This window comes from Embiotoca jacksoni, unplaced genomic scaffold (assembly GCF_022577435.1).
Source record: "Embiotoca jacksoni isolate LCO1_2020_lvr unplaced genomic scaffold, fEmbJac1.0.p SCAF_2, whole genome shotgun sequence".
NCBI classification, from domain to species: domain Eukaryota; kingdom Metazoa; phylum Chordata; class Actinopteri; family Embiotocidae; genus Embiotoca; species Embiotoca jacksoni.
In genome coordinates, this window is record NW_027185340.1 from 21563373 (window position 1) to 21586493 (window position 23121).

At 42.5% G+C, this 23121-nt stretch overlaps 1 protein-coding gene across 1 annotated transcript; it reads left to right on the forward strand.

Moving 5' to 3' along the window:
- Nucleotides 1-1538: 1538 nt before the first annotated feature.
- rnf17 (ring finger protein 17) lies at nucleotides 1539-22967 on the forward strand. The gene is made up of 38 exons (XM_069155278.1): nucleotides 1539-1605; nucleotides 2813-2925; nucleotides 3647-3702; nucleotides 3877-3964; nucleotides 5629-5718; nucleotides 5881-5984; nucleotides 6220-6388; nucleotides 6587-6663; nucleotides 7318-7392; nucleotides 7927-8216; nucleotides 8342-8428; nucleotides 8866-9024; nucleotides 9418-9589; nucleotides 10003-10144; nucleotides 11551-11738; nucleotides 11881-12010; nucleotides 12297-12459; nucleotides 12691-12806; nucleotides 13193-13310; nucleotides 13427-13544; nucleotides 13910-14167; nucleotides 14706-14853; nucleotides 15873-15985; nucleotides 16248-16338; nucleotides 16542-16663; nucleotides 16913-17099; nucleotides 17413-17524; nucleotides 17852-18015; nucleotides 18417-18536; nucleotides 18708-18788; nucleotides 19040-19162; nucleotides 19246-19302; nucleotides 20493-20603; nucleotides 20854-20977; nucleotides 21125-21260; nucleotides 21580-21766; nucleotides 22572-22686; nucleotides 22784-22967. The coding sequence occupies exons 1-37, from the start codon at nucleotides 1539-1541 to the stop codon at nucleotides 22665-22667; spliced, it is 4752 nt and encodes a 1583-aa protein (XP_069011379.1). The 3' UTR covers nucleotides 22668-22686; nucleotides 22784-22967.
- Nucleotides 22968-23121: the final 154 nt, after the last annotated feature.

Genomic DNA, 23121 nt, shown 5'->3' on the forward strand with positions numbered 1-23121 from the left:
AGAGGACCGACACACTGCCGTTAGGTCTGCTGTTAGCCTTGCAGTTGGCTCAAAAGGAAACAAAAGAATATATCAGTCAGCATAACAAGAAAAATATATATTCTGAGAGAAAAGAAAACCCAGACAAATACATACATATAGATAAATGCATACTGTACATCGACAGAATGAAATAATAGATAGTAAAACAATAGAAAACACACAAGAAGTATACAACAGGTTAAAAACTAAATTATGTGATTTGTTACTGTTTCAGTCTATTGCTACAGTTTATACACATTGGTACTAAATGAGAATTGCATGTGTGCACATTGTCCAAAACATCCCTACATAATAACCTGACATGCTTAATCCAGAGACCCAAAGACAAAGGGAGGTCACGAGGTGTTTCGTACAAGTGGAGATATTCACATAAATGTGAAATGTAGGGTACCTAAACCCTTTCACATGTTTCACACTGTGTCAAAAAATAATATAAAAGTCCATATTTGTATTTGTTGAGATCTACCGTATATTATTCCACCTGGCCTTTGTGAACTCATCATCTTTCAGCCCACATGTCTGCCTTAGTCTTTGGCGCCCCCAAGTGTCCAGAGAAAAAAGTAATTAGGACAAAGAAACTGTTTTATGTCTACTGTCTTAGCAAGTTTATCATTACACAAAATGTCATTTGTAAACATTTAGTGATAAAGTAATAAAGCAAATTTGTTGAGGCTGGGCAAAATGAAGGTTATATTAAGTCAACATTTTACCATGGTAAACACATTCAAACATGCTTACCTGATTCTTGTTTTATTCATTAAGCATTTGCCAGCGCTTCATGCAAGCTGTGCTTATAATCTACGAAAATTGGTGGAAAATAACAAGAAAACCATAAATAGCTTTCATAGTTAATTCTGTGGTCTATTGCAATGATTCCCAAGGTTTTTTGTTTGACACCCTCAAATAGATCAAATAGCCCTTCATTAACACCACCACCAATTTGTTCTTTTATATTGGCTTTAAACTGAATATTATTTTTATATGATTAATTTAGTAAAAGTTGGTGTTAAAATGTGTTTTTCATACAAGGCACAGTGATTCTGGACTCGTGTTTACATTTGGTCTTTTGTATGAGTAGGTTCGTTCAAGTTTGTAAATGGAAATGTTGGTTTCATGCCTTTTTTTTGTTTATGTTTTGTTTCCATTGAAACTTTTCTGCTGCTTTCAAATTAATTTTTAATCTGATTTTACTCCCATTTCCCACCAAATCATAGTTTAATGTATCCGTTGAAACTGCAAAAAAAAAAAAAAAAATAACGCACTAACAAACTTATCATTTGCATTTGACAAAAGCTGCAAGATTATCTCCACGAAGTTAATCTCATGCGACAAGGGCAAGACAGAGAACCAGAGTTATTAGAGCCAGAAAGGGCGAACGGGAACCTCACCTGTGAACGCACCTGCGCGGTCACGTGACCGAGACAACCTGCCGGCGCCCACTCGCTCGAGACGATCGCGCGCGTTGCTCTTTTGTTTTTTTTAAAAGGACGCGGACGATGGACGGAGACGACAGCCCCAGCGCTGCAATTTGCAAAAAATGTGGGGAGCCCTACAAGCTTCCAGGTACACAACTCTTTCCTCAGTTTAACGCCCTTGTTGTCACCATGTTTTGTGATAAATGAACGGACGCGAGCTGGAAGTTAGCAACGTTAACTTGAGGTAGCAAAGCGCGCGCGGGTGCGTGAATGTTCAAAATGTCGTTAAAATAACACGATGTTTGTATGTTTTTATGTTTTTATGTTTTTATTAAAAGTCGGCCAATACAACCTGAAAGAGCCTTGAATTGTGTTGAACTCCTCCGAGGGCGGCGTTTCTCCTGTCGTTGTGAAAGTTGACCCTCAATTAGTGCAACGAGGCCACGTGACGTGTCCCCGAGCAGGACAGGAGGTCTGATGAGGACTTTGATCAAGATTCATCAACACTCAATTAAACCACCACGAACATGTTTGAGGGGGAAACTTTATTCAAAGATTTATTTAGTTATTAGACCGTTAATCGTCGTGTGATATTGTGCTCTAAAGTTACCATTGAATTACCGTCCTATCGGGGAAGTTGTAGTTTATATTAATACGTTTTTTAAGTACCAAATCATCTTTGTTGTTTCACATATCTCGTAATCTTTTTTCTGAAGCTGTCAAAAGGTTGTTTTAAGATCACTGACTGTTTCTTCGGACTGACTGACTCTTTTTTTCTGAGCCACACAAACTGATGTCAAACACCAAGTTGTCTTCGGTCGTGTCGCTTGTTAGTTCTCCAATGACCATAAACCTGTCCACGAAAAATGTTGGACAGTGAGGACAGTGAGCCGTGTTGGACATGTGGTGGACAGTGAGCTGTGTTGGACAGTGAGGACAGTGAGCTGTGCTGAAGGTGGAGAAATGACATGAGCGTGAGTTTGTGACATCACAAACCTTTGTGATGTCACAAACATCTCCATTGAACGGCTAAATTGCTGAATACGGGTTTTATGCATTTTAATGTTTGAGTGCTTTTACAGTATTTATATTACATCTTTATAATCAAACAAAAAAAATGGAGATTTATGCAGTCGGGTACCTTTAACTGAACCGGTGACAGTTGTTTTAATAGTAATACAGTGACTTTGTACTTAGCAATTTGTTTTGATCCAAACTTAAATACTTAAATATGAAATGCTGACACTAATTCTGCATTGAGCATTCATTAGTATAACAGAAATGTATATGATAGCCTCTTTCATGATTCATCATTTATTCTAACGTTGCATTGCTCCCGCTTGTCCATTTTTCAGACGATAAAGACGATGACAACCTCCCTCGTGTGCTTTTATGCGGCCACATCTTCTGCACATTCTGCCTGCAGTCCATTGAATATGACGGCGTCATCCGATGTCCTGAGTGTGAGGTAAAATGACCAGTAGTCTTACTCCTCCAACTAGAGGAGGGCACAACTCAAGGACACCAAAGCAAACGTAACACCTTCCCACTCAGTGGGTTTCGTTCATTCAGGGTCGTTCCCTGTTTATTTAAATCTATATTCTGAATTCTGACCGGTCTCCTAATAAAGTGGATATTGGAACTGGATGTCTTATCATACGTTGTTCACCTGTGATATACTAATTTACAAATTCAATTAAAATTGAAACAAATAAGATTTTCACCGCACACCTACTTCCAGCCCAGTGTTTGATCTTCTCTGGTATTTAAGTGTTGAAGTCAAACTTGAGAAGGAAATTCTTGCTGCTCAGCATCTTATCCAGTGTTGTGATTACAATAGGAACAGATTAAAGGGCAGAAAAAGATGCACCAAGTGAAAGGCTGTGGTTCTGGTGTAAGGCTACTGGAACATTTCCCTGTGCTTTATTGACCTATCGTAACAAATATTAACCTCTTCAATCAGGCCGATTGTCCTTTTTAAACCTGGTTGTTGATGACTACCGTCGTTGGCAACCAGCAGGTGATATATTTTCTCTTGCCAAGTAAATCAATAAAAGTAGCTGTTGAGTTTGTGATTGTGATGAAACTGTTTTACGGCTGAAAACGTGACAGGATGATAATGTCAAATCAAATATCTCTCCTCACAGGTTGAGTCCACCCTTTCTGAGGGTGGTGTGTTTGGTCTGCAGGGAGACAGTAGAATCATAGGCCTCATCTACACCACTAAGATGAACAAGATGAAAAGGTGAAACGCAGCTGAATCACCACTGACACAAATGTAGTTTAACAACTCTTTGACGCAACTTTAGGACCCCCCCCTCTCCTCCCCCTCTCCCCCATTTGTAATCAGAATGTGCAGAAAACTTTAGCGAACGACTCTTTACTTTAATCGTTGCGTTTGTGTTTTCATCTCCCGAAGCCTCCGATTTGAAAGATCAAACAATCGCAGAAAGAACAAATTATCAACGGCTCCAGACATTGACGCTAGCACTGGGGACAAGCAGCAGGTATGTTTGAGCGATCATAACAGAGATTTGCTCGTGGGAAATGAAAGATTTCCTGTCAGCCATCACCTCTGATGTTGAACCTGTTTGTCTAAATTTATTTGATGTTTGCTGATTTCATCGTACCACGAACCCTATTCTTTATAACATAGACATTTAACATAGTATGTCATGTCATATGACATTAAAGTACGGCTTTTCAAGCTATTGGATAAAGACAGAACTGAACAGTACTGACCAAGAATAAGATTACAGAGACACGTTGCTAATTCGTCGCCCACTGATTTGGAGAAAGAGTCCTGGGGAAGAGCTGAGGGGACAAGTGTGGTGCAGTACACCCTGAGAGATTTGTAAATTCTTGCTTTTCTGGGAATCTCTTCTGGTCCCACAAGAGTAGTTTTGGCCTGGAACATACTGGCTGTGTGGCGTCATTAGCTAAAATATACAGAGAGTCGGTCTGTGATCACATCTGTACTGTATGATCAGATTCTATGAAGCAGAAACCGTGCGGGCTCTAAATGTATCATGACGGTGCTGCAGGCCTCTCCTGTCTGGAGCTCTCTCCTGTCTGGAGCTCTCTCCTGTCTGGAGCTCTCTCCTGTCTGGAGCTCTCTCCTGTCTGGAGCTCTCTCCTGTCAGTGTGAGTACTTCACTGGTACTTTTGTGTGTCTGCCTGCTTTTTGGTTACAACTCATCACTTGTCAGACCTTAAAACTTCTATATTAATGTCCGTTATCAAAGACATTGATTCAATGGTCGGACCTGCAGCCGGTGTGGATACACACACGCACGCACGCACGCAAACGAGCTGCAGCTGAGACGTGCGTCTGAGGTAAGGAACACGCGGTGCAGCCAGTGTGTCCCAGACTTCAGTCTGTGTTCAAACTGCAGGCAAATCAGATTAACTTCAGACTTTCTTTAGGACTGACTGTGCACATTGGTATTTGCAAGTAAACAGATCGGACTTGGCGTGTCCAAACATCTCCAATTTATCTGCATGGGTTGCTATGGTAACACGTACGTGCAGCCGACACGGAAGTGGCAGCGGACAGTTTGTCTTGCCGTCTGTCCGTGGACTGTTGATGTCGTTGTCCTCCACAGTGCCAAAAATCTACACTTTCTGATCGCGCCCTGCTAGCAGCGGAGATTCTTCTCACTCTGTCGCTCTGAAAACGACGTTGTCACCGCGTGTCGCGCTGCGAACGACACCAGGAGTCCGATCTGAGCCAGCGGAGCGTCCGCAGAGACGCTTTGACAGGAAACCGACTGGAATCACATTTCAAACCACCTTCAAATGTGGTTTGGATCCAGATTGCAAAAATCACATTTCATGCAGGGTTTTTTTTTTTGCTGTTCAGACTTTCAAAAATCAATCCAGATACAATCAGCACAGGAAAAAAAAATCTGATTTGGGCTGGCAGCCTGAACATCGCCTAAGAGAACAGAGCTGTCAGAAAAGGCTGCCCGGGCTACTTCCCACAGTTCGCTGCTGCAGCATGAATAAGTAGGTTTAGGTGTCTCTGTGCTCTAGTGTTGCAAAAAGCTTGGAGACTTTGTATATGTGGGCCTTAACTTAAAAGTAGACTGTAGGATGTCGAGGCTAAAGTGTATGTCTAAAGTTAAAATAGTTCTAATTTAAACTAAAATTGAGGTGATATTTTCTTTAGCCACCAGATATTGTGAAGATTGAAAAGGTGGTGGACGAGGCTTTGGCCCGGGCTGCAGAAAATCTGGCTCAGCTGGAACACATCAACGAGGTAAAAGCTACACTTTTTGAAAAAATGGCAGACTCCCACATGATTGTTGACATTGTTTATTTCCTAAGATGAAAAACAAAGGTTTTACACATCATGAAGGAAGAAATCAATCAAAGCAACCAACAGCTGTATTTGAGTGTTGAATGTTTTTCATGTGGGCAGACTCTGATGACTGGACTGGCAGAACAGATGAAGAGAGAGAGAGCTCGACTGGAGATGGAGATCAAGCAGGCTGCAGACAAAGCTTTGCATGCTATTCAAAAGTGGTACAGATGTTAACTGTCCAAATATACTGAAGTAGTGAAAGATCTGTGATGAGCTCCAGTTTTTCCCAAAATGGCATAAATATTGATATGAAACCAATGATTGCACACACACACATCTTTTTTCTCTTCAGATTACTTTATTTAGATGAAACTCAAACAGGATTAAGTATCAGGCTCGCTTTGAAGTTTCTCTGAAAGTCACCTGTCTTGATGTACGTCATTTGTTTGTCAACAGGAAGGATGTGCAGTTGAGTCAGTTGACGAAACTGGAGGCCACATTCTCCACCAGCCAAGCTTTGGTGTCTGCTGTCCAGGAGAGGATAAAGGCCTTGGAGACTGCTATGCAGATGGCCAGAGAAGTACGCCGAGTCCCCTTCCTGGAGCAGTACTGCACCCTGGATAAGGTCAGAAATATACTTATACACATCCCACCACATACTTTATAAGCAAACCGTGCACATTCAGGCATCAAAGAAAAGTCTCGCCTCCACTTTTTTATTTATTATCCCACAAGTTTATGATTTTAAAAATATTATCAAAATTCACACTATAATACCAAATACAGTGATTGTTGAATTATGCTGCTTGTGTGTGGGTGATAGGTTCTGGAGACGCTGAATGCTCCTGTGGATAACCAGTCCTTCGATTTGCAATGCATTACTATGGGCTCCGGAATGAGGTTTGTCCTTTTCAGCCTTGTTTTTGTTTGCATTGTTTATTTGGGAACCTTCTGGGGGACATAAAGCACATTCCCAGGTCTGTCTTCCAGAGGCTGCCCCTCTGTAAACTCTCACCAGCTCTGCAAGCAACTAAACAAACAATTGTAGTGAGATTCAATGGTCACTCCTTTTTTCGTTCTTTACTTTTTTATTCTTTCACCTTTTTATAAATATCAAAATATTTTCTTCTGATCTCAGTCATTTAAGTCACCAAAGCCAACAACCCACCGAAAAACCAGCAGCCTTAGCAACAATAGCTGTGGAAGACGGTTATTTATGGGCATGTGAGAGCTGTTTCACTTCATTTTGATGGGGAAACAAAAGTGACCTTGTAAAGAAAGTGTTTAGAGCATGTTGAATTGTTGACCTTCAATTTGGGAATGTGGATTTTGTGTCGGCTTCTGACATCAATATGCAACAACATAAATTTACAAAAAGCACGATGTGTCCACCACAAGTTCTGACAAGTGTACTGATAGATTCATGCTATAGCTAATATTGGTCTTCCCCCAGAAATGTGCAGTAATATGGATAAAACATGGGAATCTGATAAACACAATTGATTTGTTTTACACTAAAGATGTTAAATTTGAGCTTGTATATTTGTGTTGTAGCTGTATTTTCCAGTCAGAGAGTGTCAACCGGAGTTTGGCAATGTCTCTGAAGATGGAAGTCAGCAGCCCAAAGCGGTGAGTCCTTCCCTGAACCCTTAAATGTTCTCATCCCTGAGAAGTTCACCCTTATTGTCCTGTATATCATATGGATTGGATGAAAACTGACAAAAGCATCTCCCTCTTTTTTTAAGCATTTAGTTGTAAATCTCAACAAGAACTTCACTACATGGCCAATTCTATAGTCTTACAACTACAATGTCATTTTATGGCCACAGGAAGAGTTTAAATTAGAAACTGGAAGGCCTTAAACATGTTTTAGTATTATTCATTTAAATAAAACAAGTATTAAAAGATATTATTTTTTGATTATTAAGTACTTTTTCAATAATTATTTTTGATTAACTTTGATAACGTTGTGTATCATCATAATGCTTCAATCCATTTTAATGAAGAATGTGCTTTTTTTGGTTCTAAATCTCATTTAATACTCAATCTAAATCTGTCATTAGTTTTTATGGCCAAAAGATTATTGAATAGTAGAAAATGACTAGCATTGGCAACCTCCCTTATACTTGCCTCAAGTCTTGAATTTTTCTGTTTGCTCCATAGCTTGTCTGAGTCACCACCCAAAGGCTTCCAGCAGAGCAGCTCAAACAGAAAGTCCCTCTGGAACCGTGAGGGCCGAGACAGCAGCTGTGTTTCACTCAGTCACACCAAGCGCCTCTCCCCACTGAAACAGTGGCAGGAGATCCCGATGGCTACCAGCCCATCATCACGAGTCTCCTCTCTGAGCCCAAGAGCTCATTGCAGATTGAACCTTTGTCTCCGTAAATCAGCCTCAAACCTCAAGGACCCCGATGTAGTTATTGAGGCGTTTTTTGAAGAGGGACAGGAGCATGGTGCGTGGGGCTTTGTCACATGTCCCGTTTTGACTCTGATTTCTTTACATAGTGTCAGATCTAAATGGAGGCAGGGCAGATGAGCTTTGATCTGTTTTTATTAAATGCTTTGTATCTTTCTGTAGCTCACCCTCCAACTGGACCTGAGCTGGCCAGTGACAAATGGAGGATCCAAGGGAGGAGAAGTAGTCCATCTGGCAATGATAGAAATGGTAGGGAGAGGCAATTCCATATATGATCTTATATATATGTTTAATGTTTTATTGTCCTGGATATGGGACAGCCCTTTTTATAGGATACCCCCCTTTTTTTTAAAAACATTTTTTATTTAACAAATATTTAAAGATAAAATCTTGAAAACAATAAACATACACGGTTAATGACATCTTTCAAATGTGTTGTCACATTCATATTTAGTGCAGTGATCATCCTGTCAGCCAGCAGACATCACTTACACACATATTGTACCGATGGGTAGGTAGAAAATTATGAGCCAGACTACAAATATCCCATAATCCAACACTTGCTCACTCTGTTCCACATTACTTGCACCATTGTCCATCCCCTCCATATGTCCACCGCCTCTCTGTTCCCCACTTTCTAACCCGTTTCCCACCATCTCTCGTTCTCCTTTCCTCCTCTCTTGTAGTGAACCACTGGGTGGTCGTAACCCACGTGGTCAATCCAGGTCACTTCTACGTCCGCTATTTGACTGAGAGGAGGGAAAGCCGGATGCTGACTAAGAAGATTAACCAGCTCTGTTATGAAGATAGTTGTCACTTCACTGCGAGAGACACAGTTGAGACTGGTGTGTGTGTGTGTGTGTGTGTGTGTGTGTGTGTGTGTGTGTGTGTGTGTGTGTGTATGTCCTGAAAATGATCGATTTAGTTTAGTAGCAATTTTATTACTGTAGTTTTTGTTATTCAAACGTTAACTAATACATGTTGAGCAGATTATTTTAACAGTAAACAGGTTAATTGATGGAAGAGTTTTGAAATATTTTGACTACTGCTGTCTTTGTTTAATTGATTTATCAATAATAACAGATTACCAGAAAACATTTTCCCATTCCTTCGAGTCCACTTCTATTACGTTTGAGTTTCCCACCAAATATTACTGAGAATGCATCACACAATCCTCCTCTCAGTGGAGTGAAACCTACTTGGCGTGTTCCAGCCTTTGTTTCTGTGCTCCCCTCCAGGCTCCATGATCTTTGGGAAGTGGAAGGAAGGACACTGGTATCGTGCCAGTGTGGTTGAAGTCTCTCAGAAGGGCTGTGTGGAGGCTGTGAAAGCCTGCCCGGTCACCCAGCTGGCCAGTATGCGCATTTTCCTCCTTGACTCTGGGATCACCAAAACTATCCCCATACAGAGGTACACACTCAAATGGACATAAAGTAAACATATCAGTGATTGCCACAGGTTGAAAATGGAGCCTTGCAGCTCAGGCAGGTACAAAACACCATTTTATAGTAACATGTAATCATAGACTGTATATAAAAGTGGACATACTTTCCTGGTCTGGAAAATGTAGCCAATGCAGAAGTGCCTTAAGCTGCAATACCACCGGGTGCCACTAGAGGTGGCCTCTGGCTCCATAGACTCCCATTAAACTTCTCTCAAGAAATACAAAGTCAATCCATTTTTTTTCCACAAGTTATTTTGGTGTTGTAAGCTAACATAAAGATACGGTATAAATAATCTAACTAATCAATTTTGAATGTCTTCGTGAGAAAACATTTTCTGGTACTGTTACATTCCTGACTCTTGTGTCACATCTCTCCCAGGGAGAATGAGAGCACAGAGTCGGCTCTGAAGGCTGTGAACAGCCACCTGAGGAAGGTGGATGAAGCAGGGAATGTGGCGCTGGGTCACTTTGCTCCTCAGGCCATCAGATGTTCGCTGATGGACCTGGTCCCATATGACCTGGTAAGAACACTGAGGTTTATATAGATATAGCATCTTTTTTTGTCAAAATATTACGTTTCCTTCTCTAAAGTAAGATGTAAGCACAAAGCCACACAGCCTCCCTAAAGTTTCAAACATTAATATTTCAGAAAAGACAAGCACAAATATTACTGCAGCACGTCTGAGCTACCGCGGGGGTTCCTTTGAGACGGATGACGCGCTCAGTCAGATGTTCGTGTGTAAAATGCCTTTATTCGCCCGGCCCACACAACAATGTCTCTGTGCACCCACTTTCCTTCCTTCCTTCCTCCTTCTCCCTGCTCCCCTTTATAGGGGAGAGCTCATCAGTTCATTCCAGCTCAGCTGTGCTCATCAATTCGTATTTGGCTCAGCTGTGCTCATTACACCGGCCCGGCACCGTTCCCTGAACCACTCCTCCCGCTCTCCACCCGCTCTCCACCCCCTGCAGCTGAGCTAACCACACCCTGCCACCACAATTACATTACTATGTGAAATGTGTTTATGAGAGAGCAATGCAGTGCAACCTTTTGAGAAAACAAATGAGTTTGAGATGTTATTTACCAGTATCTGCATCCTTTGTGATAAAGTTGAATGGCAGCCGTTCCATGTGTGCAGCCCTGGTTCTGCAGAAGCACCTCTGTCTTGTCCTCTCGTCCCTCAAGGAGACTTGGCGCCATTAGCTTCTCAATCTGCCACTACGCTACATGTAACCTCGCACCAATAAGGAATTTGACTTCAGTCCCAGCAGCGTCTGACATTCCTTTCTGCCAGGGCCCCCCAGACGTAATGCATCTTTTTTTCTGCCAATCTTTTCCTCCCTGGCGCTGCTGAGAGAGCAGTGCTGGAAGAAGAGATAGCTTCGCTCCATGATATCAGGGGGCAGATCCTGGACCTGCGTGAATTAAACAGTCACAACGCACATCATGTGTTTCCCATGCTAATGATCTAACACCTGTTCGAAAGCATTTGGACAGGAAATATCTGTGCTTTGGGGGTGATTATATCAGGAGAGCCACACATGTACTCAGAACTGGAGTCACATCCACGAACTGTTATTTTTGCCTCAGCAGGCAGTGCAACATACACAGAGAGGAAAACAATTTTCTTAGCCTATTTTCCCTGTCCTGTAATGGCAGTATGTAACCGTGATGTAGAAGACTAGAATTACGACTGAGAAAGACCAGCAAATTTTCAGGGTTGTAAAATTTTATTTGTATTATTTTTGATCTTTGACATTTTTGGTGTAGATCTTGTATATCTTGTTTTATCTTTTATGCAGCATTTTTTTTTATTATTTATTTATTTATTTATTTTTTTATATAAGTAGTTTTGTGTTTTATTGTAAATTCATGTTTTGTAAAACGCATGAACAGCAACACAAGGTTTCCCTCTGTGTCTGCGTGCAGAGGACAGGCTGGAGTACAGAGGCTCAGATTGAGTTCTGCCGTGTGGTTGGCTCTGCAGCAGTGGAGATGCGACCTTTGGGTCAAGACAGAGATTCTTTGTTAGTTGACCTGAGGAAAGCTCCCATGGACCAATCCAGCGACGTACCCATCTCCGTCAGAGAGTACCTCGTTCTCATCGAAGTGGCCAGGTACAAATACATGTGCAAGGCATTTGAATTAAGAATCAAATTGAATTAAATTGAGTGAAAATTGAATCAGAATTTTCTGAATGTCAGCCCTACCACCAAAATGACCTAACCTTAGCTTTGTTTTTTCAAAAATTGTTCCAAGGTTTTACTCTCCAGTGACACCGAGCAGGAGGCCGCTGACGTACTACCCTCCTGTCTATCCCAGGATCAACTCAGAGCTCAGTGCTGTGGTGTCCTACATCATCAACCCTGCTGACTTCTACATCCAGCTGGTACGGAACATCAACATAAACAAACAAGAGGCAAGGAATATAATTTGGATTAAAAAGAGAAAAAACGTTGTGTACTTAAAAGCAAAAACTGGAGCAATTATAATGTTTAGCATTTTAAGGAGACTTAAGAAAGATAGTGTATAAAACATTTAAACTTAATCTTATATACAAACTTAAACTAATATGAACTTAATCCTTTGTGTCTGCCTCTTTTTTCCCCATCCGTTCGTTCCCTTTGTCTGCATCCACCACCCTGTCCCCCCCGTCCCTCCCTGTCCCCCTCCAGGTTGATAACATGGAGTCCTTGTTGCTCTTAGCTAAGCTTCAGGAGTGTTACAATGCAACAAAAGTGTCTGAAGAAGATGAGCTCCACATCTACTGCCCTGTGATAGGACAGGCTTGTGTTGCCCGCTTTGACGACAAGTTGTGGTACAGAGCTCAGGTCAAAGGTGAGACTGTGTGTATGTCCCAGTTTGAAGAAATACAAAGACGGCCTTTGATAAAGGTGATTGGAGTTGTTTGTTTGAGGTGATTATAGTGCGCTGGGTAAAGAAAACAAAAACACTTCAGCTGCATATGAAGTGTTACATGTTGTCATGGTTGGGGGTTTTCAACACTCAGCTGTTAGTAGGTGAAAATATTTCTTTTTTCACACATCATTTCTGTGTGTGTGCGTGCAGGTCATCCAGCGGGGAGAAAAGTGGAGGTGCAGTATGTTGACTTTGGCAATCAGAAAATCGTGTCCGTCAGCGACTTGAGGAAGATCAAAGATGAGTTCTTTGCTCTTCCTGCGATGGTGAGAATGATTTTTTTTTATGACTGATTTGTGATATGAAAACAGCATAATCTACACCAGCTATTAGTTTGCTTTGAAGAGTAATTAGACTAAAACTCATTAAGGAAACATCTTTGACATTGTCAAGAAAAAAGACACCGTAGCCCGTTAACCTCTGATTCCAGTTCAGTGGCATTAAAACAGACCGATGAGCTCCTGTTACTGTACACACACATTACTTGGATACACTTAACAAAAAAGGAAAAGCCTGTTTACACCACATTACACAAAATGTAGAGATTTTCTATCGGCTAATAATATACACGTTTTATTTACATACATTTTAGACCTAACACGTTTGAAAAGTGCTCATTTAGTCAACAGGAAGTGTCTCTTCTTCTGTGTAGGCAATCCACTGCTGTTTGTCAGATGTGATTCCTGTGGATGGACAGTCCTGGAGTGATGCCTGCATCAACAGATTCATCAGCCTAGCTCACCAAAAACTGATCACTATTATGGCTACAGGTACTGGGTCAATAGCCGTGTAAGATACGAAGCTCTTCTTTTTAATAGAGCACCCATTTGCCACCAAAACCCATTTTTATGATCTGTGTCTTTTTGTCTGTCCTGTGTCCCTCCAGGAATGGTCCCCAGGACTGAGCCTTTACCAGTCAAACTGTTGGAGGGTGATTTGAACGGGCCACTCGCCAACATAGCTGAGCTGCTGGTCAAAGAGGAGCTGGCCTGCTTCAAAGAGAGGCAAGACTTCTCTGGAGAGAAGATATACACCCAAGAATTTATAATTGATATCTGAAGAAATTGTTTACACCAATGTTGTATATGCACAACACCAGTGTTGATGTTAATTGATAATGGATTGGTGTGGTAAATGAATATACTCTGTGTTAAAGCATTGCAATTAAAATAGGAAAAGAGCATCCATCCTTCCTTTTATTTTAGTTTTTCTCATTTTGTTTTTGCTTTGTGTTCTCCTTTATTTTACAGTATTGTGATGTTTCTTCTTTTTTTCTCTCTTTCTATCCACCTCTTCCTGTCTTACCTGTTCATTGTTGTAAATTATCTTAATTTCCCCTTTCTATACAATTCCCTCTCCTCTCCTCCAGACTGAAGTCCAACAGCGCCAGCCCCTCTGATGATGATCATGCCACATGGGAAACTGCATGTCACCCCAGATCAACCACAGAGCAGGTTGAGGCCCCGGACCAAACCATCCCCGGAGAGCAGAATGAGGAACCACTGGTGCTTCAGCCTCTGCTGAATCTCCCTGCTCGGATCAGAGACATGAAAGTCAGAGTCAGCCATGTCAACTCACCGAGCAGCTTCTATGTCCAATTAACCCAGTACGACTCCCACCTCACAAGGTCAGCAGTTAAAAAGCAAAGCCATGACTTTTTTAATCCCTCCCACTAGATTATTCTGATTGATTATCTGTCCACCTACTAAACAGGAAACGTTATAGCACATTCATATCTTCAACTTACTAAGACAGTGGATTTTTTTCAGTTTTTAATCACATACTCGGGTTTTGCTGCCTTACAATCAGATTGACAATTGAAGACACAAACACTGTTTTTTTAGCGATCACTGTCACACAAGTTTCCCTGTGTACATATATGACATAATATCTTCTCATGTTTTAAATCTATACGCAAGCATGCATTACTTTATGTTTGCACAAACACTATTATATGTGTGATGCAACACTGGCAGGAGTTATTTGAAGAATGAACAATGTTAAGAACTAACTATTGTCACTAGTGTCCAACAGATACAGATTTTTTAAAAGCCACAGTTGTTTCTAACTGTTACAGCTTCATGAATCCACGTGAAGCAACCAAGCAGAGGTCCTGATTGCCATTAGATGTTGCAAGCATGTCGTGGTTTCGCTGTGTTTTTCAGGATATGTGAGCTGGTGGAGGAGGAGTGTTCACTAATGGGACCCCAGGATGTGGAGTGGCAGGCAGACATGTACTGTGCCGCACACATTAAAGGAGTTTGGGAGAGAGGACAGATATGCTCGGACTTCACATCCAGCAGCACTGCAGAGGTAAACAATTTGTTGCTACCAAAAGACCGCATGAAACCATTGTTTCCTCTATTACATCTGTTTAGAGTCATTACGCTGCCAGTCAGTGAAGATGCAGTGAATTCACCTTCACATGTAAACAAACTGTGTGCTGAGGAAAATGCTAGGTGGTTGACATAGATATACAAACAGGTGACAAATAAAAAGAAACCTTAACATAAAGAGTCCTAGTATGGTGTTGGGCCACCACATGATGTCAGAACAGCTTCATGACATTTAATCTGAGTCCCTGTAAATCTACTGGAGGGATGAAACTCAATTCTTCCATAATATATTCCCTCCTTCAGTGCTTTGAAGATGGCGGTGGTGGAAATCGCTGTCTAACACGTCAGTCCAAATTCTCCTGTGGTTCGTCAATTGATTTGAGTTGTGGTGACTGCGAAGGCCACAGAATATGATTCATATCATTCTCAGATGAATCAAACTTTTCAGTGACCCTTCATGCTCTGTGGATGATGTCCTGGAAGAGATCAATCCCATCAAGATAGAAAGGTCTCATCATAGGATAAGGGTGATCGCTCTGAACAGCTTTGTATTGATTTGCAGTGATCAGTGAGCAAAATGTTGCCCACAGCATAACAGAGCCACCGGATCCCTTCAGTGAGTGGGTCAAGCATTTCCCTTTAATTTTGTTCTCGTCTGTAGATCTCTATGCAGTCACCTATGAACACCCATAGTTGTGACTTTCTTTGCTTACTTCCTGCCAGACTCTGACTCAAGCAAATGAAATGGTTCAAGTAAACGTGTTTGTTTGCAAGGCTGTAGTAGGATTGTGCAGCTTCCCCCGATGCACATTGTTTCACACAAGTCCCCGTTTCCCTCCACATCTTTACAAGTACAAACTTGGCATGACTCACAGAGCCAGAGTGTCCACAGTTCAGGGAAACACACCTGTTTGAGTCACACTGGAATTTCCCCTTAAACATTATTTGGGCCTGAATCTCGCTTGGACTGATAAAAGTGACTTTCTCTGCTGGCAGGTGAGACGGTGTGACCATGGCAACACAGTGAAGCTGCAGGTCAGCAACGTGCGGCTGCTGCCATCCTCCTTGATTGGCTCCCTGACACTCGAGTGCACTCTGAAGGACATCAGGTTACACACACACACACACACACACACACACACACACACACACACACACACACTGCACTTTGTGGGGCACCACGACTGTTACCATCCAGAAAAAAATTAACAGCTTAAATTTCTATCACAATATGTTTTGAACATTGGACAGAATATAATGTACTGTACATCATAATATCATACTCGTACTGATTTCCACTTCTTTCTCACTGATGGTTTCCTTTTTCCCACATCGACTTCTTCTTCACTCTCCTTTCTCTCTCTCTCTCAGGCCAGCAGGAGGGCGGTCTACTTGGACAGTTACAGCCTGCGACTTATTCACCCACTATCTGACCACAGCGACCACTCTTACGATTATTAAGGTCCTCCTCTCCTTACCTCTCCTCATGGCCCCATTTCTTTCATCTTCTCTTTTTGTTTAATTGTGAAAACATTTCATTCATGTACATACATCAGAAGTGATAGACCTGTGTTTTGTTTTTTGAGTTACTTCACCCATTTCACTCCCCCCACCCCCACCCCACCACCCCCCTATATTGTGTCTCCCTTACCTCTTATTGTCCAGGAAGAGACAGATGAGCGACCGGCACCCGTCACTCTGTTCCACTCCACCAACACGGGACAGTCGATCAACATAGCAGACTTTCTGGTCAGAGAGGGCCTCGCCCTGAGGGGAAAAAAAACAAGGTCAGTGTGTGTATGTGTGCCACATGCATGGAAATGTGTGTGGCGTTGTGTATGGGATTGTTGTAATATACAAGTCTTGGATAACAAGCATCCTTCTCCATATATCTCTTCTGGTAGATATGGTCAAACATCAGCAGCTCCGATTCAATACAATAATGCAGATTAAAGAGTATATTTTGATTGACAGTACTTTGTGTCAGTAGTTGATTTTCTATCCTAAAGTGTGTGTATGTTTCTGTCTTGTTGCAGAGTTGCTGTCGTTCAGCAGCCAAATGAAACTGATAAACAGTCTCCAGTGAGCGAGAGACAAACTGATGGCGAGAAAGAAAACAGTCCACCATCTTTTCCTCTCATTCCTTTTACCTCAACATCTTCCCTCGTTTCCAGTCCTGGTCCTCCTAAACCCATGCCTCGCTCCATAATGACCGCAGAGAAGGTGATCATACAGTCTGGGCAACACACCCTTTTTATCTGTCTGGATTCTATATAAATACAAAGAAACATAAAAGACTAATCCACTCAGGCAAACTTAATGACCAGCAGTCCGCAGGTTATTGGATTGGATTTTTTAGGGACGTCTAGAAGGGAAATAAATATGGAAATGTGCATGTGAATCAATGTGGTTAATTAAGAAAGAATAAGCCCAAACTAATATTATCAATAGTTAAGGTTGTATTCTCTGTGTGTGTGTGTGTGTGTGTGTGTGTGTGTGTGTGTGTGTGTGTGTGTCTCTCTCTCTCTCTACACAGGTGAAGACTTCCTTGTACCGCCCCCCAGAGCTGCCAAGTCTCGGTCATATCCAGATACATGTTTCTGCTATTGGAGCGGACGGACTCATTTATGCCAGAACACAGAACGCAGGTAAACACAGGAGCACACTGTCAAGTCCACATGGGAGATGTGTTTCTATACAGAGAGACATTTATCTTAAAACCTAATAAAGGGATTGAACAGACAAACTACAACACTGTGTCTCATCTTAGAGTATAAAATACAAGATGAAACTCTGAGGCCCTTTTTCAGGTCCACCTTTGCAGTCTAATGCCGTCCAATACAGCAGCCCTGCCGTAACACAGATATTAAAGAGTTCAAGAAAACTGCGTGTTCGGTTTGCTTTTGTTGGATTGCATTAGGTTTATAAGTGCACACAGCTGAAGTAGACCGTGAGTATATTTGTGTGTCCGTCAGAGTATCAGCTGGAGCAGCTCAGGGAGAGGATTCAGCAGAGCATGAAGACGTTGCCCAGACAGAAGTTGTACACTTGGAAGTCGGTCCTTGGCTGCGCTGTGATTGGATCGGACATGTCGTGGTGCCGAGGAGAGCTGCTGGAGGTGCTGGGAGGAAACATTATGGTGAGGACGTCGCGCCAAAAAACATTTACTTATCATTTTCACAAACCATTTTAAAATAGATTAAACAGGCAAGAACAATGTTTGTGTTACACTTACAGAGAAGACAGACTTAGAAAGAAAATGGTGGCTGAGAAATTCCTGTCAAACAAAGAAGGAGCTCATGTCAGATACTGACAGTTACTCAGGCACTTCCTCTTTTATCCTTTATATTTTTACCTATATTGTACAATGATGTTCAATTATATAACTTGTATGTGGTCATAACACCAGTAGTAAAACAGTAATGTAATGATTTACAAATTGTCACAATATATGGTAAATAGCATTTATATAATGCACATGAAACGTTTTCCCTTTGCTGGTGCAGTAATGTGTCTTTTTGGTCCTGTGTGTGTTACCAGGTACGATATGTGGATCATGGCCTGGTGGAGAACATCCCAGTGGTCCATGCGTACCCCATCCTGCTGTGTGACGATGTTCCTCAGCTCTGTATTCCCTGTCAGCTGCGTGGCATCAACCCTGTAAGAGTTTGGACTTGTTATAAATTTGACGGTTGTTTTGAATGCTTTACAAAATAATTTTGACAGTTTTGGCAGCAAATAAAGTCCCGTTTCAGTCTGCTGAACTCAGATGTGGACTAATTTAAGATGACCGCGACCCTTATAGTAAACCAAATACATGTGTATCTTCAGGTTGGCGATAAGTGGCAGCAGGATGCAGAGGCCTTGCTGAGAGAGATGTTGCTGAACCGCAGCGTGGACATGCAAGTCCTGGTAAAATCACACTTTGACTCTCCTCAGACTTTATTATCGTATCACATGAATTAATGTCCGTAGGACCATGAAAACGTCTGCAGGCAGTGATGTTCTACAGATTAACTGATGTTAATCCAGGGATGTTGGAGGTAATCGTATCATACATTGTTGACAGCTGGCCGTAGCACTGAATAGTGGTTGTAGTGGTCAAACATTAGACGACAGTAGAAGGACCCGACCAGCAGTGTGCATTTCTTTTTGTGCGGTAGGAGCTGCCGGCCAACCCGAGGGGAGCCCTCACAGTGGAGATCTACCTGGCTGGTCTGAGCCTCAGCAGGATCCTGTGTCACCACCAACACGCCACTGTGGACCGAACTGTCTCGGAACAAAAGGTCTGCGCGTGTCTGTTTCTGTCGACTTCTACAGGAAGCAGTGCTGCAAGAATTTACTCAGGAGTGTGTGTGTGTTTCTGCAGGGACTCCCGGGGACGTGTCCTGCTCCCCCTCTGGATGACTGGGATATCAACACTGAGGTATTAGAGTCAGGAAGACTGCACACTGAAATCACAAACAGGCACTTGAACTGTATTTAGCTGCAACTAAAAACTAAAGATCAACATTAATGTTTATGCAGACCGTTCCATAGAATTTACCCGTGTTCATGGATTTGATTGTGAATGAACATGAGTTCATCCAGAAGACTTAATGGAACAAAACTTCAGTGTTAAGCAAGAATATTGCATTTACAACTGAGTAAAGTAAAGTAACATCCTGTAATAAGAAGGAGGAAACTTAGCGTGCGGAGCCGACTGTATTTTCTACCTGCCCAGTAAAAAAAAAAAAGGCAGAGGACTGAAGAAATAAGTAGCTGGTGAAAAGTTAAGAGGTTGGAGACCAAAACAACATCCACAACCGCCTCAGAACGTCCTGGACTGGAATGTGTTGCTGGTTCATTTATAGCCAAAATCACCGAATCAGATGAGGCACAACGTGTCATGTCAGACATTTGAAGACAGACTCAGTTTCCTTCTGAGGCTTAAGTTACTAAAACATTTCAGGTTGTGAGTATTGTCTTCACTAGATGCACAAGTTTTAGTTTTTAATCTAAATTTGGATTACATTTTTCACTTGCCCGTCTGATGGATATCTGACAGAACAGATCACTTCTGTTAATCAATCCTGCGTAACTGCTCCTGAAACACTCACACTTAAAGCAAGTTAAAGAAGACACCAAACATTGAGCTCAGCGTCAGTTCAGGCACCAAGTCGAGCTCAGCGCTTCACAGATCAACAACTGATGTGGAGACCGACACGCATCAGCTGATTCACCGCGATGCATTCACTGGCAGATCTCAAACCCGCCGCTTCAGGCGGCCTTCTCTTCCTCCCCTGGAACGTGTTTCCTGACTGTTTGTTTCTACACAGATTTGAACAGATTGAAACAGGTAACGTGTGTGTGCTCTCCCCGTCTTAGGCTTTCCACATAAGCAGGTGGAAGAGTAGGGCGGTCCCACAGCACAGCCATACCCGCTGATGTAAATTACTGCTCACGCAATGAAAGCCTTCTCTGACAAAAGTCCTTACGGAAATGTTTTTCTGCTGTAGGTCGTTTTCTCTGCTTTCTGTTTTGCCTGAAGGTATCCTGTTGAACACGGAGCTGCTCGTCCTACAGCTTGTGTGTCGGATGTAGAGCGTAAGACTGATACACCTGCTTCGCTTTCAGGGTCTGAGCGGTCCAGAAGAGCCGATGCTGGGGTCCTTTGTCGACCCAAACCTGCCACAGGAGGGAGAGCACTTTCAAGTCAGGGTCAAGCATCTGTGCACCCCCAACGAGGTAACAAGTCACTGCAGTAGTAATGCTATCGAGAAAAACATGCTGTACATGCAGGTCTGCACCAAGTCAATACTGATGACGGGATACGGCCGTCAAATCAATGATTTAAGGTGAGCTCGGTCCTGGAAAAGAAACGTTTAGTGAGTCAGTTCGGTGAACGCCTGCCGTGGAGGAACCAGTTCACTGGTCCTCGGAGAACTTGTTCTTTCCTTCACTGTTGATGAGTCTTTTTCCGTCTGTCCATCCGCAGCTGTTCCTTTGGCCTTTGGAGGGACACGCTGATGTAGAGATCGATGGAGAGACTCTGGATGAGGCTTTGACCAGATTCAATGCAAACATCTGCGCTGCACCGCCACTCACCAGCTTCCCTCGGGGTAACATTTCCCCACGTTTCCACGCAGATTTGTAAAACATTGAAACGAGTAACGTGTTGTAAAGTTATCTTAAATGTACATCCACATCTCTTCACACCACTTTGTGTTAAATGAAATGGTCAGACCCGAGCTGTTTGTGGTTTCAAGGTGGTCCGTGTCTAGCCGAGTACAGTGATGGCAAATACTACCGGGCCAAGCTGATGAAGTTCACCAGCGTGGAGCCCGTCGTGGTTCTGATCCAACACGTCGACTTCGGCTCTGACGACACGCTCCCCACCAGCAAGTAGGAACTCAACGCACTGCAGGAGCGTAGTTTTATTAGAGGAGTGCACTGTGGTGGTGAGAGACAGAACAAGTCGGGGGTCTCCCACACAAAGCTGATGTGTCATCATATTTTAAATTGATATGACAAACTTGTCCATAAGTAGCTGTTTAATTATACATCCAGCATTGACATTCATTTGTAGTTGTGGTACACGAGTCTAATATTTAACCTCTTGTAGAGGGAAATATCTCTTTAGCCTTAAGATCCACTTATCGCCGCACGTCGAGGACACGATGGTGCGTCCCTCTGATTTTCTGTCACTTCCTGTTCCTGTCAGGCTGCGTCAGATGCCGGCGGAGCTGCTGCAGTTTCCCACGCAGGCGCTGAAGGTCAAAGTCGGCGGCTTCAAGGCTCCGAGCATCAACAGGCAGGAGGAAGTGCTGCCGTACAGCCCCAGATGGAGCGTCAAGGCGACCATGGACATGATCAAGCTGTTGCACGGCAACATCACAGCGTTAATTGTGGTCAGAAACACAGCGTGACTTTTGAAATGGAGAAAATATCCTCGTTAATCCTCACTCAGCGATTTAGAAGCCCGTTTGTTCTTTAAAGTTTGGGACCTGCATTGTTCACATCCGTGTTCACCAGCTGGCCACGGGTTACGTTGTTATAGAGAATATAGATGAGAGGAACAGTGAAATGATGATGTAGCTTCGTGCAAATAAGTGGAGCGCAAGTGTGAATGCATAAATGTCCTCGTGTACACAAACAGTATATTCAGCTTTCTAAGTTAGAATAACCAATTGTAGTCGATCACCGTTTATGTTGCCTCCTCCGTCCCGGGCCTTTTATTTCAAAAACATGTTCTTCCTTAATCCTGCAGGTTGTTGATGATGTTATCAGGTTGTCATTGTGCGTCAGATTTGACTTGAATTTTGATATAAATTGCAGCAAAAGGTTTTAGCGTAGATACAGCGAGCTGTGCATCGCTAGCTGCAGTTTATATTTGCCTTCTCGTCCCTGCAAGTCTTTTACATGGAAACCTTCAAGTTCAGTCTGTCAACGCTCTTCAGATCTCACTTGAGAAGATCTTCATATTTGTGGCAGCTGCATAAAAAGTGGTGAATTTTCCCTTTAAGGGACGATCCTCGTCACTGGCAAAAGAGACATCATCATAATAATAATAATAATAATAATAAACTTTATTTGCATGGCACCTTTCATACAAGAAATGCAGCTCAAAGTGCTTCGGCACAAATGAAATGTCTAAATGTGGCCGAAGCGTGAGACGTGTTTCCTTTTCTCTGAGTGTGTGATTGCTGTCTTCAGGCTGAAGAGCCCGAGCTGACGGTGCTGCTGTACAACGTGGACGGAGAGCTGGTCCATCTGCCTCTGGTGCTCAGCGGACTGGCTGAGTTGGAGTGAAGCACCGAAGACCCACGAGGTACGCTTCGTTTTCAGCTTCACCTCAAACAGGATATTTAAACGATATCACAGTAAATGTCGCCGAGTAACGAACTGCTCGTGTGGCGTTTCTCCAGGTTTCCTCGCCGACGTGGTTCGTGATCCTCTTCAGTTCCTTCTGTTGGGTTTTGACTTCTGTTCTTAGTTTTTAAACGGCGCAGAAACTTTCCACTTGTCTTTACGTTCATTTTCTCCTCAGCAGTGATTTATCTCAAGTTTGACTTTGTGTTTCAGTGAGCTGCGCTGACTCAGCACTTTGTGTTCTAGACATGTGACTCTCGTGAGACGGACTTTACTGTAAGATACAGATTAAAGTGTTCAAGTGATGTCTAACCTTAAGAGTTTTGTTAATAATTGTCAATAAGAACACTGACACAAAGATTCATGATTCATTTCATGTTTTTTTTCTTTTAAG

Coding starts and splice junctions, on each gene's coding strand:
- rnf17 (XM_069155278.1), top strand. CDS start 1,539: ATGGACGGAGACGACAGCCCCAGCGCTGCAATTTGCAAAAAATGTGGG. Junction 8,217..8,341: donor TGAAGAGGGACAGGAGCATG/GTGCGTGGGGCT, acceptor ATCTTTCTGTAG/CTCACCCTCCAACTGGACCT. Junction 15,986..16,247: donor TGCACTCTGAAGGACATCAG/GTTACACACACA, acceptor TCTCTCTCTCAG/GCCAGCAGGAGGGCGGTCTA.